The following is a 13,922-nucleotide window of genomic DNA, read 5'->3' as shown; positions in this document are numbered from 1 at the left end:
ACAGCTCAATGTTTATTTGACGTCACATTTTTTGCATTTGCATTTTTGTGTCAGCAACCTGTGTGCGTCGTGTCACTATTTCATGGTTCTTGTGACACAAGTATTACTGTTTGATGGAGAGGATCTGGCACTGAAAGGCAGTATATATTTGGTGGCTGTTGTTGTTTCTTTAATTTGTGTTATAATTTTTTTTTTGTGCACTGAGGTTTGAGATTTAAAAAAAGATTTGACTGTTAAAGGTACATTCCTTCCCATAAACACAGTTTGTCTTACTATCTGAGACTTGCCCGGGCTGTTACATGTGTTAATACATCAACAACTCCTGACTCTGCGCAGAAAATAGCCAGGTTGTTGATCTTCTTCTGCGTTCGTGGGTTGAAACTCCCACGTACACTCATGTTTTTTGCACGAGTGGAAGTTTACGTGTATGACCGTTTTTTACCCCGCCATTTTGGCAGCCATACGCCGTTTTCGGAGGAAGCATGCTGGGTATTTTCGTGTTTCTATAACCCACCGAACTCTGACATGGATTACAGGATCTTTTTCATGCGCACTTGGTCTTGTGCTTGTATGTACACACGGGGGTGTTCGGACACCGAGGAGAGTCTGCACACAAAGTTGACTCTGAGAAATCAATCTCTCGCCGAACGTGGGGACGAACTCACGCTGACAGCGGCCAACTGGATACAAATCCATGCAGTGCGCTACCGACTGAGCTACATCCCCGCCCGCCAGGTTGTTGATTATTGCTATAAGTCCAAGTGGAGGGGTGATCTCATCCCGTGTAAAGCCTGGTCACATCTGACACGGTGAACTGAATCACCCCCCGCGGGTTATAGGGAAGAATTTACCCGATGCTCCCCAGCATGCCGTAAGAGGCGACTAACGGTCATATATTGTACTACGTTGCAAGCCCCTGGAGCAATTTTTTTATTAGTGCTTTTGTGAACAAGAAACAATTAACAAGTGGCTCTATCCCATCCCCCCCTGAATCTCTAACACTGGAAGGACGTCCAGTACTTCCTCATTATGAACAAGAGCATGTGAATTGCAGAACAAAAACTAATGTGAATAACGTAATGGGAGAGTGACAGAAAGTGGCGTTAAGAGACGCTCCTTTCTACAATCAGAATCAGAAAACAAGAATGGTTAGTTATTGTAATTTTTAATTTTTAACACAACAAAAATTCACATGTACTTGATACTTTGATACTTTGAAAGTATCTCTGGCACATGTGTTGCAAGAAAAAGAATGTACCCATGGGCCATCACTGCAGATGTGGTACAAATGATTTCCTGAAAGAAAGGTGGAATCGGGTTATTTACTATATGTAGGAATATACGTCATCACAGCTGCCAAGTACAGCTACAGAAGTTTGTAATGCAGTGTGTATATGTGATAAGTGTGTAACGACAGTTCTTCGCTTTGACTGTTGAATTTATTCTTCCTGTGCTTATTTCACTCTAACCCCCATTCCCACCCCATCCGCACATTTGCACACACACATGTATATATGCCAGTTGAGTGGAGCATATCCAATAACATCTCACACTTCTTTGTTTTCTTTTTGATTACATGCACGCACACACACACACACACAAACGCACACACACACACACACAAACAAACAAATGCCAGTTCAGTGGAGCATTAGCTATCCCATGTTTTTTTCAGACTTGCTCATTTGCATGACTGTTGAATGATCTATGTGATTGTGGCAGTGTTGCATGACTGTTGAATGATGTATGTGATTGTGGCCGTGTGTTATTGTGGCAGTGCTGCATGAATACATTCCATCCATTCTGTGATTGGCTACTGTTGTGATTGCATTTATAGGTGCTCTTTATCCGTCCATGACACCAATCAGTTTTAAAGCACTTGTGGTTGCAAATGGTTTTTAACAGTTTTTTCTTCTATTTTTTTCCCCACGGTTCCCTTTTCTCGTTGTTTTCTTCCTTTTCACGTATTTCTTTCAAAATGATCAGTTTGCCTGTAGCCGCAACCTACATGCGTGGCTGTTTGAGGTCACATTTGACTGGCTGCTATGTAACTGAGATGTCCATGTTGTGGAATGTACTGCTTATACTTGACCAGCGACACACTTTCATGCAACAGTTGTCTATTCTGCATTGTCTATTGCATGCAACAGTTGTCTATTCTGCATTGTCTATTGCATGCAACAGTTGTCTATTCTGCATTGTCTATTCTGCATTGTCTATTCTGCATTGTCTATTCTGCATTGTCTGTTCTGCATTGTCTGTTCTGCATTGTCTGTTCTGCATTGTCTGTTCTGCATTGTCTGTTCTGCATTGTCTGTTCTGCATTGTCTATTCTGCATTGTCTATTCTGCATTGTCTCTTGCATGGACCTTCAAGTTTGTTCCGAAACTTAATTACTGTCAATCCACCTTTTTGTCATTTGAAAGGTGACATTATTCTTTAGTGTAACTATCATGAACATTTAAAAGATGCAACCTTGTCGTTTGGGATTGTTTTGTTTTGTTTTTGTGTTTATGTTTGTGTTCCTTGAAAGCAGCATGAGCACACTACTGACTGTGATAGAACCACACTTTGTATCACGCTGCTGATTGTTTCTTTTGGACTTTTTGCTTTCAAACTGATTGGGAAGAAATTAATAAACTCTCACTGAAACTTTGCCTCTGTGATCGTGTCACGTGGGTGAGAGAGAGAGAGAGAGAGTGTGTGTGTGTGTGTGTGGGGTGTGGGTGGGTGTGAGAGAGAGAGAGAGAGTGTGTGTGTGTGTGTGTGTGTTGGTAAGGTGAAAGTGAAACGGATGTTTGTCAGTGCTCGACTGTCATCGCTTCGCCGCTGGTGTGTCTGGTTTCCGTGCTCGACTGAATGGTTAATCACGCCTTAGCGGTCTTCTTCTTTCTTTTGTTCTTGTTTTCTTTCTTTCTTTCTCTCTTTCAATCAATCTTTCTTTCTGTCTGTCTGTCTGTCAGTTTGTCTTTATTCCTTTCTTTCTGTCTGTCTGTCTTCCTTTCTTTCCTTCTGTCTGTGTGTACTTGTCTATGTATTTGGCGTGTTACGTGTCACTGACGATAAGCGTACGCCCTACGTCACGTGTAGTTAGAAAAGTGGTGATAGGCCTACGTATCAGCTTTGATGAAATGACGCGCATCCTGTTTCACTATCAAACGGTTCTATGGATCTTAAGACTTTCAGCTCGGTAAAGGGTAGAGAGGGAAAACATATATACAAATCATTGATAGAATAAGAAGAAGAAAGAGCAGGCTCACAACAAATCCAGTCATCGGCGAATTTCATGTTCAACATTTCTAGTGCGCGTAGAACTGACTTGTCAGTTTGAATGCTGGGCACGCTATAACACATTGTCCACATATATGTGAAACAGCCAGAGCGGACGAGGCAGTCAGAGCAAAACTGTCACAGTGTACGTGATAATGACATCATCCCACACCATGGCACGGTCGCTGCCAGTTCCCTTGGTGGTCCTGCTGATGACGTCGCTAGCTCCCACCACCGGGTCATCTTCCCCGAGTCCACCCCACTCCACACAGGAAACTCCCACGGATGACCATTCAGTAAGCCAATTCCACGAGACACACGCACACACTGCCAACGACATCACACCTACGGTTATTAAGCGGACATCAGCAGAAGTTACCGACGAGAAGTTTACTGCAGCAATCGGCGGGAGATCAATAGACGTTGCTGACAGAAAACTTCTGAGAAATACAATGGCTGAAGTTCCCAGTGATAACGATGCCGAAGAGACTGGAGAACGGTACAATGCCGCGCTCAGCAAGCGAAGAGGACAAGAAAGTTCTCGTAACAAACTGAGCCACGATGACTCCGACAGTCTACCCGGTTCTTGTCACATGCACACGAACGCCGTGATCTGGCCAAGACAGACCAACACACAGTCGCACAGACACACACGGAGCATTGCCAGGCAGACGACAGTCAACGGCAGCACACAGGCAAAGACATGCACCGAAAAGAAAGGTGACGTCACAGAATTTTCATTTAAACCGATAGTTCCTCAAGAATTCCTCAATAACCCGTCTTATTGTCCCTGCTAACTTAAAGCTTTCGTTTGGACATTGGGCTATTAATTTAACATTTCAACATCGTTTTCTCGTAATGCATAATACAGATACAAATCAACCAAGTTTACTAACATATTACAAGGTTGAATAGGCAGTGCGTTTATATGGACACAGTTAGAAACATATTCCTGTGAGAACAGCGAACGACAAGAAGAAGATATTCCTGTGAGTGTATACCCTCCTCCCCCTCCTTCATTCAATGCAAATTCTAGAGTACTTCCGGTGTCGGGAATTTAAATAAAAGCGAACAAGGGTATGTCATGAAAATCCGATTCACAACTTTCTCAGCTCGGACATTTAACGTAACCCAGTTGAATGTTGTACAGCAGGTTCCTTTGTTTGACATTGCAGTTAGGCTTGGGGACATTTTGACAGGAAGATTCACGTTTGGAGACCGGACATGGTCAAAGGTAAACAAACACAAACAGACACACACACACACACACACACACACACACACACACACACACACATACACATCACACACACTTACACAAACACAAACAGACACAGACACACACACACACACACACACACACACACACACACACACACACCTGTTAACCCGTGATTTGTAAAAATGTAAAAACATTTTACAAATTACGTCGAACCTAAAACCGTAAAAAATGTAAAAATATCGCATTCCACAAAGTAATACATGCCTTTTATTATTATTAATATTTGTTGTTTAGAGCCTCTATGCTGGGTGGTGGGGGGTGGTTTGGGCCCGATAGATAAAATATTTCGATTGTTAGCATTACAAAGAAAAGAAACCCGTATTTCCCAGCGATGGGACAATAAAGTCATGAAAAAAGAAAATGAAAAAAATCTAATAGATCCCTTGACTTTGGGGTAGCGCGACTCTGTTGCTGCTAGCTTTCCACTGGGAGGAAGCGACCCGAATTTCCCAGCGATGGGACAATAAAGTAAAGTAATGAAAAGAAAAATGAAAAACAAATCTTATAGATTCCTTGACTTTCGAGATGACAAGAACATATCGGGCGCATCTACGTGATTTGTAAAACATTTGACATTTTTACAAATCACGGGTTAACAACACCTCTGCAAGGTTAATATCAAGTTTTATACGTGATAAATAAACCATCTCTTCACACGTGTGTATATCATGCCAATGAGGTCGAGTCAAACTACGGTATGGGAGGGATGATCGATGATGACGACGACGTCGATAAACACATATAATTATCATCTTCCCCTTGTCAGGTAGCCAACGACTTCATGGGGTTGTCCATGTACCTGGCAGCTCAGGTGATCGCGCTGTGCCTCCCTGTCTACCTGCTGTGTGTCGTCTGCTGTGGTCAGGTGACGGAGAGGAAGGGCAGCAGACGACACAAGCCTCCCTACGATCAGCGCGACAAGGCCTTCACCAGGCGGAGACTGGTCTTCACCGTGCTGACCATCCTGCTCTCGCTGCTACTTATGTCAGTGTATAGTGGTTGTACGGTCCAACCTGTCAGTAACAACCAGCCAAGGGACCAAAAGTGGTCGTAACAGACAGGCGGTCGTTATGAAAGATGAATTGTATATAAGCTACTCACAAAAAGTTAAGGATCACTTGCACACAAATTCATAACTTTCCAAATAAGAAAGCCAATGCGTTGGTATTTGGCAAACGTTTAAGTCAATGCTTTAGTGATAACGATACATTTCCTTCAATTTCGAGCAATCGTTTGGTTTGTACATTTTATCAAAGTGTGTACGTATCGAAATTTAATTTCACAAAGTCGTTGAAATCACAAGACATGGCATTCAGATGCTCCCAAAAGTTCAGTAATGCGTGTAACCGCCCTGGCTGTTCTGGCACTCGACGCAGCGAGTCCTCATAGAGTTGACCAGGGTGGTGAAGATCCTCTGTGGAAGCGCCTGCCACTCAGCCTGCAGCATCTGGTAGAGGTGCTGGACATCCCTGGGAGGGGGGTGGTTGCTCCTCACTTTGCGATCCAACTCATCCCAGAGGTTCTCAATCGGGTTGAGATCGGGACTGCATGCTGGCCACTCCATTCTGTTGACTCCAGACTGCTGCAGGAAGTCGTTGACCACCCTTGCCCTGTGGGGGCGAGCGTTGTCATCCTGGTAGACAGCCTGCGGTCCCATCTGCTGCAGTGTAGGCACAGCCAGCGGTCGAAGGATCTCATCCCGGTATCGGAGGCCAGTCAGGTTACCCTGTACATGAAACAAGGGTGTTCTGTGGTGAAGGCTGAAGGCCCCCCAGACCATTACAGAACCTCGGTCGGTCGTCGTTGTGGTTCAGGGTGAAGCGTGATTCATCACTGAACTGGACCTGGGACCATTGCTGACGTGTCCACCTCACGTGACGTCTGCAGAAGGCGCAGCGTGCTGCCCTATGGGCTGGGGTTAAGCGTGGCCGTACAGCTGGGCGACGAGAACGGAGGTTAAACCCATGAAGGCGATTCCGTATGGTCTGCTGGCTGATGTTGGTGTTAGTAGCCACCCTCCGCTGCCTTCGAATAATGCTGGAAGAGGCTGATCTTGTTTGCAAGGCTAGTCGTTCAATGAGACGATCTGCACGTGGAGTTGTCTTCTTTGGTCGCCCAGGTCTGCGTCTTTCCTGGACCCTCCCAGTGGCTGTGAAACGTTGAATCAGTCTGACAATGACCGAGATGGACACGTGAAGTCGCCTGGCCACTTCTCGCTTGGGGACACCATCTTGGAACCATGCAACAGCTCGTCCTCTCTCAAACTCGTTCAATTTTCGTCGTGGAGGCATTGTCAGATAATGCCTAATACTGGTGGTCTGTCTTCTCAAAAAGCCAAGCAAGTGACAGCATCTCACACATAAACAGCAGTGCTTGCACGTGCATAATGGTTTTTCCATGTGGCTTGCGCAATGTGTTCGGGCCGAACGGTCCAAAACAAGGTCCTTTTTCGCAAGTTTCCACTTTTTCTTTTGCTACCAACCTCAGTAGTAGAGAATCCCGTGCAATTTTACCACTAACACAACATCGCCCACTTACAGCTGAACAAGAATTCATAACAATTTGGTTTGACTGAGAAATAAATAACAGTAGCGAACTGATTTTATTGAGCACCTGTTTTCTCATAGTGATCCTTAACTTTTTGTGAGTAGTGTGGAAGAAAAACTCGTCTAGGGTCCTTGGGGCCAGTTGGTCGCTTTCGAGAGGTGGTCGCAAGGGCAGGTTCAAATGTCCACCCAAAACACACACACATTCACCCCTGCCCTGGTTACCACCTCTTGCAAACGACCTTCCCACCTCTAGGTAACGACCTTCCCACCTCTTGGTAACGACCTTCCCACTTCTTGGTAACGACCTTCCCACCTCTTGGTAACGACCTTCCCAGTACGAACTACGCAAAACCCCGAGTTTTTTCTACTATATAATTCACCTTTCCATAACGATCACCTGTCTATAATGATGACTGTTGGACGGCCCCTTGCGTGGCCGTTATAGACGGGTTTGACTGTGATAATGGTATAACTCTAACGTATAACCCTAATGTAAGAGTTTTTTTATTTAAACATATAAAAAAGCAAAAACAATAGTACGCACACAAAAACACACACCAAAATGCTCCTGTCGCTTCCTGTCATGCAAGAAGAATTCACTGCGTGGTGGCCTTGAGCATTATGGGTAATTATATCCCTTTTGAGAGCTGGGACCCAGGAAAGTTTATGCGGGATAAACAGAAAGGGAGTTTGAATCACCTGCAAATTACTTGTAGCTGTGTTTTGTTAAATGTGAGCTGTTCATCGAAAGAGCATGATTCCAATTGCTTGTCAGTAATTAGTACTGTGCTAACATGGTAGGGTTTTGAGACAGAGGCTATGTTACAGACAGACAGAGGCTATGTTACAGACAGACAGAGGCTATGTTACAGACAGACAGAGGCTATGTTACAGACAGACAGAGGCTATGTTACAGACAGACAGAGGCTATGTTACAGACAGACAGAGGCTATGTTACAGACAGAGACAGACGGAAAGGACTGTTACTGACTGTTAGAGAGACAGACAGACTGAGAGAGACGGATTGTGAGTGAGACAAACACAGAAATCAGAAAACGTTTCCTCAAAAGGCTTCTTAGGTGTCATATCTTCAACATGACATGATTGTTGACCAGAATGGCGGGCGTCACTGTGTTCGTTGTCAGCCACAACAAGGAGAGCCGTGACGTTACGCTCAACAACGTCATGGCGCACGTGACGCGCGCCTTCTCCACCTTCGTGCGCAGAACCACGGATGTAAGTTATAAATGATATCACATTCCTGTAGCATGTAAGTTATGATATCACACCACAGTAGAATGTAAGTTATGATATCACATTACTGTAGCATGTAAGTTATGATCACACTCCTGTAGCATGTAAGTTATGATATCACACTCCAGTAGCATGTAAGTTATGATATCACACTCCAGTAGCATGTAAGTTATGATATCACACTCCAGTAGCATGTAAGTAATAAACGATATCACACTCCGATATTATACAAGTATAGTATTCACTTCAGTGCTGGTCGAGTAGCGTACAAGTGATGCACAGACAGTTATGGAGCACAGCATGCACTTTACAAATACACATGACACTACAGCAATAATTAAAGGCCCGGCTAATCCTTCCCTAAACAGTTCGTGTCCCCATCTCAGATCTGATCCCGTGTAAATGAAAAGCCTGACCAGATTTGAGATAGTGAGCCAAGTTGTCTCCACGGGAACGACTGTAATGTCCAAGCGTGGAATATTAGATACGTCAAATCGACAAAGAAAATATTCATCCTCTAAATGCATTTACTTCGTATTCTCTTCTTTCGTTCGTATGTCTACGTACGGTTGGATGGTTGGTTGGTAGGATTGATAGTTGGTCGATTGGTATGTTGGCTGATGGTTGCCTGATTTAATTTGAGGTTTCCAGAAAGGATTGTGTGTTATTTTGACATGTTTGTGACAGGTTCTGAGATATTCGATGGCCACCAATTTTGCTGATTTCCAAGAAAGCATGAAGAAAAGCATTGGGAGTGAGTAATGATAATACCAGTCTGTGCAAACAAACAAGGAAACGAGCAAACAAACAAACACTTTGAGCTTGCAATGTGCACTTTGCTTGGTTTTGCTGCATTCAGTAATGTCAGCAAATACTAATGGTGTCAATTAGGGGAAGGAGTTGTTCCAAGACTGAAATCTCGTTGTTGTTGTTGTTGTTGTTGTTGTTGTTGTTGTTGTTGTTGTTGTTAATGATATTGTTGTTGTTGTTGTTGATATTGTTGTTGTTGTAGTTGTTGTTGTCTCCAGATTTCTCTGAGCGCCTGGTGGCTGCCATCAACAACAACATCCGACAGAAGCTGACTGCGACCAGTCCCGCCGTCATTGAAGCTGGTGAGTACACTTCTCTTTATTGTTAATAATAATAATAAGCTCTGCAAAAAACATAATTACGTAGTGCACCCATTTTTTTTACCCAAACTAAATCATTTATTCCCGTGTCAATAAAGTCCAACTTGCTATGCCATTAAAGGCCCTCCACTGTCTGACTGCTTGACGCTTGTGTGTACCTGTGTGTGTACCTGTGTGTGTACCTGTGTGTGTACCTGTGTGTGTACCTGTGTGTGTACCTGTGTGTGTGTATGTATGTGTCGGTGCTGCTTTTCATATAATTTGAGGAGCACCGAATCAAAGAACACTTTCTGAACACCGCTTAGTTTTATACCTGTCTAAACACCGCTTAGTTTTATACCTGTCGCATGCAGAACCGTGTGGAAGTCACAGCCCCATTCCCTGTCTGTCGCAGTGGAGAACGAGACCTTACCGGCAGTGCAGGCGGTACGAACCTCCATCACGGTCACACAGGACAAGTACGAGCAAGCGCTCAACTATCTCGTCATGTACGCCGACACTCGCTTCGAGGACAAAGTCTTGGCGTCGGATGTGTACCGCAGCTTTAACAACATCTTCGTTAGTACAAACATGGATGACATGATCTTAACCGTGCGAGATTTTCAATTTTCCATGGGAAAAATTGCTTCCAAAACTTTGTTTTCAAATATTATCTGTAGTTGCTATACAAAGCGCAAAGTCCAAAAGCATGGTGTATAGTAATTACACAAATGTTAAAGGGGGAACACAACTCTGCCCTTGTCTTTTGCAGAACAAGTGGAGGGAGTTCCGGAAGACCATCAAGTGGAAACTCCGTGCTTTTCTGCGACACCTACAGGACAAGATTTTTGGCGAGGTGAATTTCGTATAATTTTGAAACTTTTACAGAATGCATCATAGTGCAATATTGTGCTGAAGTTATTTTTCTTGTGGGGCTCTCTCTCTCTCTCTCTCTCTCTCTCTCTCTCTCTCTCTCTCTCTCTCTCTCTCTTTGTGCGTGTGTGCGTACGTATGTAACATGTATATGTCTGTCTGTCAGTGTCTCTGTAAATGTCTCTGTGTGTCTGTACCTGCCTGAATGTATGGCTGCCTGTCTGTGCGACTTTGCGTCTATGAATGTGTTGATTATGTGTGTGATATTAGCTGTCAGTCATTGCTGGTTGTTGTGTTGACACTGAGTGTGGCGTTGCAGATGAAGAAAAGCACACTGGAGGCCACGGGGATCAACGACTTACTCAGGCAATTCGGTGAGTCGTTCAGCGGGTGATTGCTTCCCCCAAGTAGACGGAGAAAGTCATTTGGATTACACTCAACCCCGTGTGGCATGTTCTCTCTGAGCTCGGTGTCTGTTGTTGACTTTAAGTTAGTTGGCGTGTCTTGGAGTGTATTTCGTGCAGGGGTGCTGGGCGTGTCTTGGAGTGTGTGTTGTGCAGGAGTGCTGGGCGTGTCTTGGAGTATGTGTCGTACAGGAGTGCTGGGCGTGTCTTGGAGTGTGTTTCGTGCAGTGCTGGGCGTGTCTTGGGGTGTGTTTCGCGCAGGAGTGCTAGGCGTGTCTTGGGGTGTGTTTCGTGCAGGAGTGCTGGGCGTGTCTTAATTGGAGTGTGTTTCGTGCAGGAGTGCTGGGCGTGTCTTGGAGTGTGTTTCGTGCAGGAGTGCTGGGCGTGTCTTGGAGTGTGTTTCGTGCAGGAGTTCTGGGCGTGTCTTGGAGTGTGTTTCGTGCAGGAGTGCTGGGCGTGTCTTGGGGTGTGTTTCGTGCAGGAGTGCTGCGCGTGTCTTGGAGTGTGTTTCGTGCAGGAGTGCTGGGCGTGTCTTGGAGTGTGTTTCGTACAGGAGTGCTGGGCGTGTCTTGGGGTGTGTTTCGTGCAGGAGTGCTGGGCGTGTCTTGGAGTGTGTTTCGTACAGGAGTTCTGGGCGTGTCTTGGAGTGTGTTTCGTGCAGGAGTGCTGGGCGTGTCTTGGGGTGTGTTTCGTGCAGGAGTGCTGGGCGTGTCTTGGGGTGTGTTTCTTGCAGGAGTGCTGGGCGTGTCTTGGAGTGTGTTTCGTACAGGAGTGCTGGGCGTGTCTTGGGGTGTGTTTCGTGCAGGAGTGCTGGGCGTGTCTTGGAGTGTGTTTCATACAGGAGTGCTGGGCGTGTCTTGGGGTGTGTTTCGTACAGGAGTGCTGGGCGTGTCTTGGGGTGTGTGCCGTGCAGGAGTGCTGGGCGTGTCTTGGGGTATGTTTCGTGCAGGAGTGCTGGGCGTGTCTTGGAGTGTGTTTCGTACAGGAGTGCTGGGCGTGTCTTGGAGTGTGTTTCGTGCAGGAGTGCTGGGCGTGTCTTGGAGTGTGTTTCGTACAGGAGTGCTGGGCGTGTCTTGGAGTGTGTTTCGTGCAGGAGTGCTGGACGTGTTTTGGAGTGTGTTTTGTGCAGGAGTGCTGGGCGTGTCTTGGAGTGTGTTTCGTGCAGGAGTGCTGGGCGTGTCTGAACAAAAAGAAAGACTGAAAAAAGGGAAAGCCAAAATAAAGACAAAAACAGATAAACTGCTTACGTTCATAAATTCAGAATAAAAAAAGAAGAATTAAAGGTTATTGGAACGTTTAATTATTGTCAAAACAAAACGTTACAATTACATTAAATATAACGTGTTTTTTTGTCAAAACTACAGTTCCAATAACCTACAATTCTTCTTTTTTGATGCCAAATAAAGGTGTCTTTGCTGATGGTTGCAGGCGAACAGCACGAGGTCAACACCCAGCCAGTGGAGGGGGGAATAAACAGTCTTTGTTGATGGTTGCAGGCGAACAGCACGAGGTCAACACCTAGCCAGTGGAGGGGGGAATAAACAGTCTGTGTTGATGGTTGCAGGCGAACAGCACGAGGTCACAGCCAGTGGAGGAGGGAATAAACAGTCTGTGTTGATGGTTGCAGGCGAACAGCACGAGGTCAACATCCAGCCAGTGGAGGAGGGAATAAACAGTCTTTGTTGATGGTTGCAGGCGAACAGCACGAGGTCACAGCCAGTGGAGGGGGGAATAAACAGTCTTTGTTGATGGTTGCAGGCGAACAGCACGAGGTCAACACCCAGCCAGTGGAGGAGGGAATAAACAGTCTTCAAAGACGTATCAGTGAAAAACAGGACGGGGTAAGGGCTATGCTGTCTGTCTGTTTGTCTCTCTGTCTGTTTGTCTCTCTGTCTGTTTCTCTGGCGTTTGTCTGCCCTTGTATGTGTCTTTTCAAGCACACATTTCAACACTGATATGCAATGTTTAAATAGCACACATTTCAACACTAATATGCAATGTTTAAATAGCACCCATTTCAACACTAACATGCAATGTTGTCGGTCACGCTTGAAATTATCGCTACTTGATATTGCTTTCCAAACTTATACGAAGTGACCGGGAGCGTAGGGTCAGTTATGAACTGAACTAGCCCCGAACCGTGAGATATAGAGAACAGTACACAAATACGAACGGAGAGACTCGAAAACTCGAGTCAGTCGTCGCCACGCTCGAGAACTCAAGTGTAATATTTTAAGTTATTGAGACATCCCAGTGCACTAAGGGATTTATAGAGCAAATCGAGAAAATTCATTATTGAACGAAGCGCATAGCGCTGAGTTCAATAATTATTTTCGAGATTTGCTCTATAAATCCCTTAGTGCACTGGGATTGTTTCAATAACGATATTGTCAGTACCGCCATAGAAAAAAGAAGATTCCAAACGCACATTTTGCAACGCGCATTTGAATAGGCATAACTGTGTGGTCAGGTCGTGTACAGTGAAGATCTACTTTTGTGTGGGGTGTCTCAAGTGTGTCGTGCTTTCGTCACACGCTTTTTAATTTCTGTTGGTAAATTCCAGTGTAGCGTTAATCTGAACAGTGATGATCTTTCAGAGAGACCTCATTTGAACTCGGAGAAAGGACTGTGCTCTTCATTATTTGCGATTCGAAACCTCCAGTCGAGCTTCGACGGATTGACTGTGCGGAGTGACTCCCCTTGAATTGACTCGAAGCGGGACTCGACTGTTCGCACATTTTCAAAACAAATGTGGCATATTTCTCGTGTTGTATCTTCACTCATCGGGGAGTCTGATACTAAATATGAACGGTAAGAATGCTCTGAACCCTACACGTATTATATCCCCATCGTTTTTTCGTTCACATTTGCCCAACATGTTAATTTGCTGAGCGGGGTTAATGTCGTCTGCTAGGCTACCTGGGCAATGGAACCACTGCAGTCTGCACTGAGTCTGCACGCATGAGGCAGGCTGGTAATAAGTCTTATATATGGTAAGAACGTTCAGAACCTTACACGTTTTCGATTACGATTGTTCTTGCCTTGAAATAATAATTCGGAAACCATTCATTTACTGAACTGATGTAGTCGTATTTCTGTGTACGTGTAGTCTGCTACAGAGTCGATCGAGTCAGTCTTCCAAACTGGTCTAGCTGGTACGTTATCGGAATAACACTTGTGT

General features: G+C 45.0%; 2 protein-coding genes across 2 annotated transcripts in view; one reads left to right on the top strand and one right to left on the bottom strand.

The window, feature by feature from the left end:
• The first annotated feature begins 3,211 nt into the window (after window positions 1-3,211).
• On the top strand, window positions 3,212-7,225 carry LOC138983180 (uncharacterized). Its single transcript, XM_070356590.1, has 4 exons — window positions 3,212-3,990; window positions 4,446-4,504; window positions 5,319-5,536; window positions 7,204-7,225. The coding sequence occupies exons 1-4, from the start codon at window positions 3,426-3,428 to the stop codon at window positions 7,223-7,225; spliced, it is 864 nt and encodes a 287-aa protein (XP_070212691.1). The 5' UTR covers window positions 3,212-3,425.
• Window positions 7,226-11,054: 3,829 nt separating this feature from the next.
• Window positions 11,055-13,922, bottom strand: part of LOC138983179 (serine-aspartate repeat-containing protein I-like) — a 5,767-nt gene continuing 2,899 nt past the window's right edge. The window contains exon 2 of the mRNA XM_070356589.1: window positions 11,055-11,921. Coding sequence (XP_070212690.1) covers window positions 11,055-11,921 — 867 coding nt within the window. The remainder of the gene's footprint in view (window positions 11,922-13,922) is intronic.

Source organism: Littorina saxatilis, linkage group LG12, assembly GCF_037325665.1.
Source record: "Littorina saxatilis isolate snail1 linkage group LG12, US_GU_Lsax_2.0, whole genome shotgun sequence".
NCBI lineage: Eukaryota > Metazoa > Mollusca > Gastropoda > Littorinimorpha > Littorinidae > Littorina > Littorina saxatilis.
Note: the sequence above shows the minus strand (reverse complement) of the source record. Positions and strands in the feature narration are given on the sequence as shown.

Coding starts and splice junctions, on each gene's coding strand:
- LOC138983180 (XM_070356590.1), top strand. CDS start 3,426: ATGACATCATCCCACACCATGGCACGGTCGCTGCCAGTTCCCTTGGTG. Junction 3,991..4,445: donor GACATGCACCGAAAAGAAAG/GTGACGTCACAG, acceptor TTGACATTGCAG/TTAGGCTTGGGGACATTTTG. Junction 4,505..5,318: donor GAGACCGGACATGGTCAAAG/GTAAACAAACAC, acceptor TCCCCTTGTCAG/GTAGCCAACGACTTCATGGG.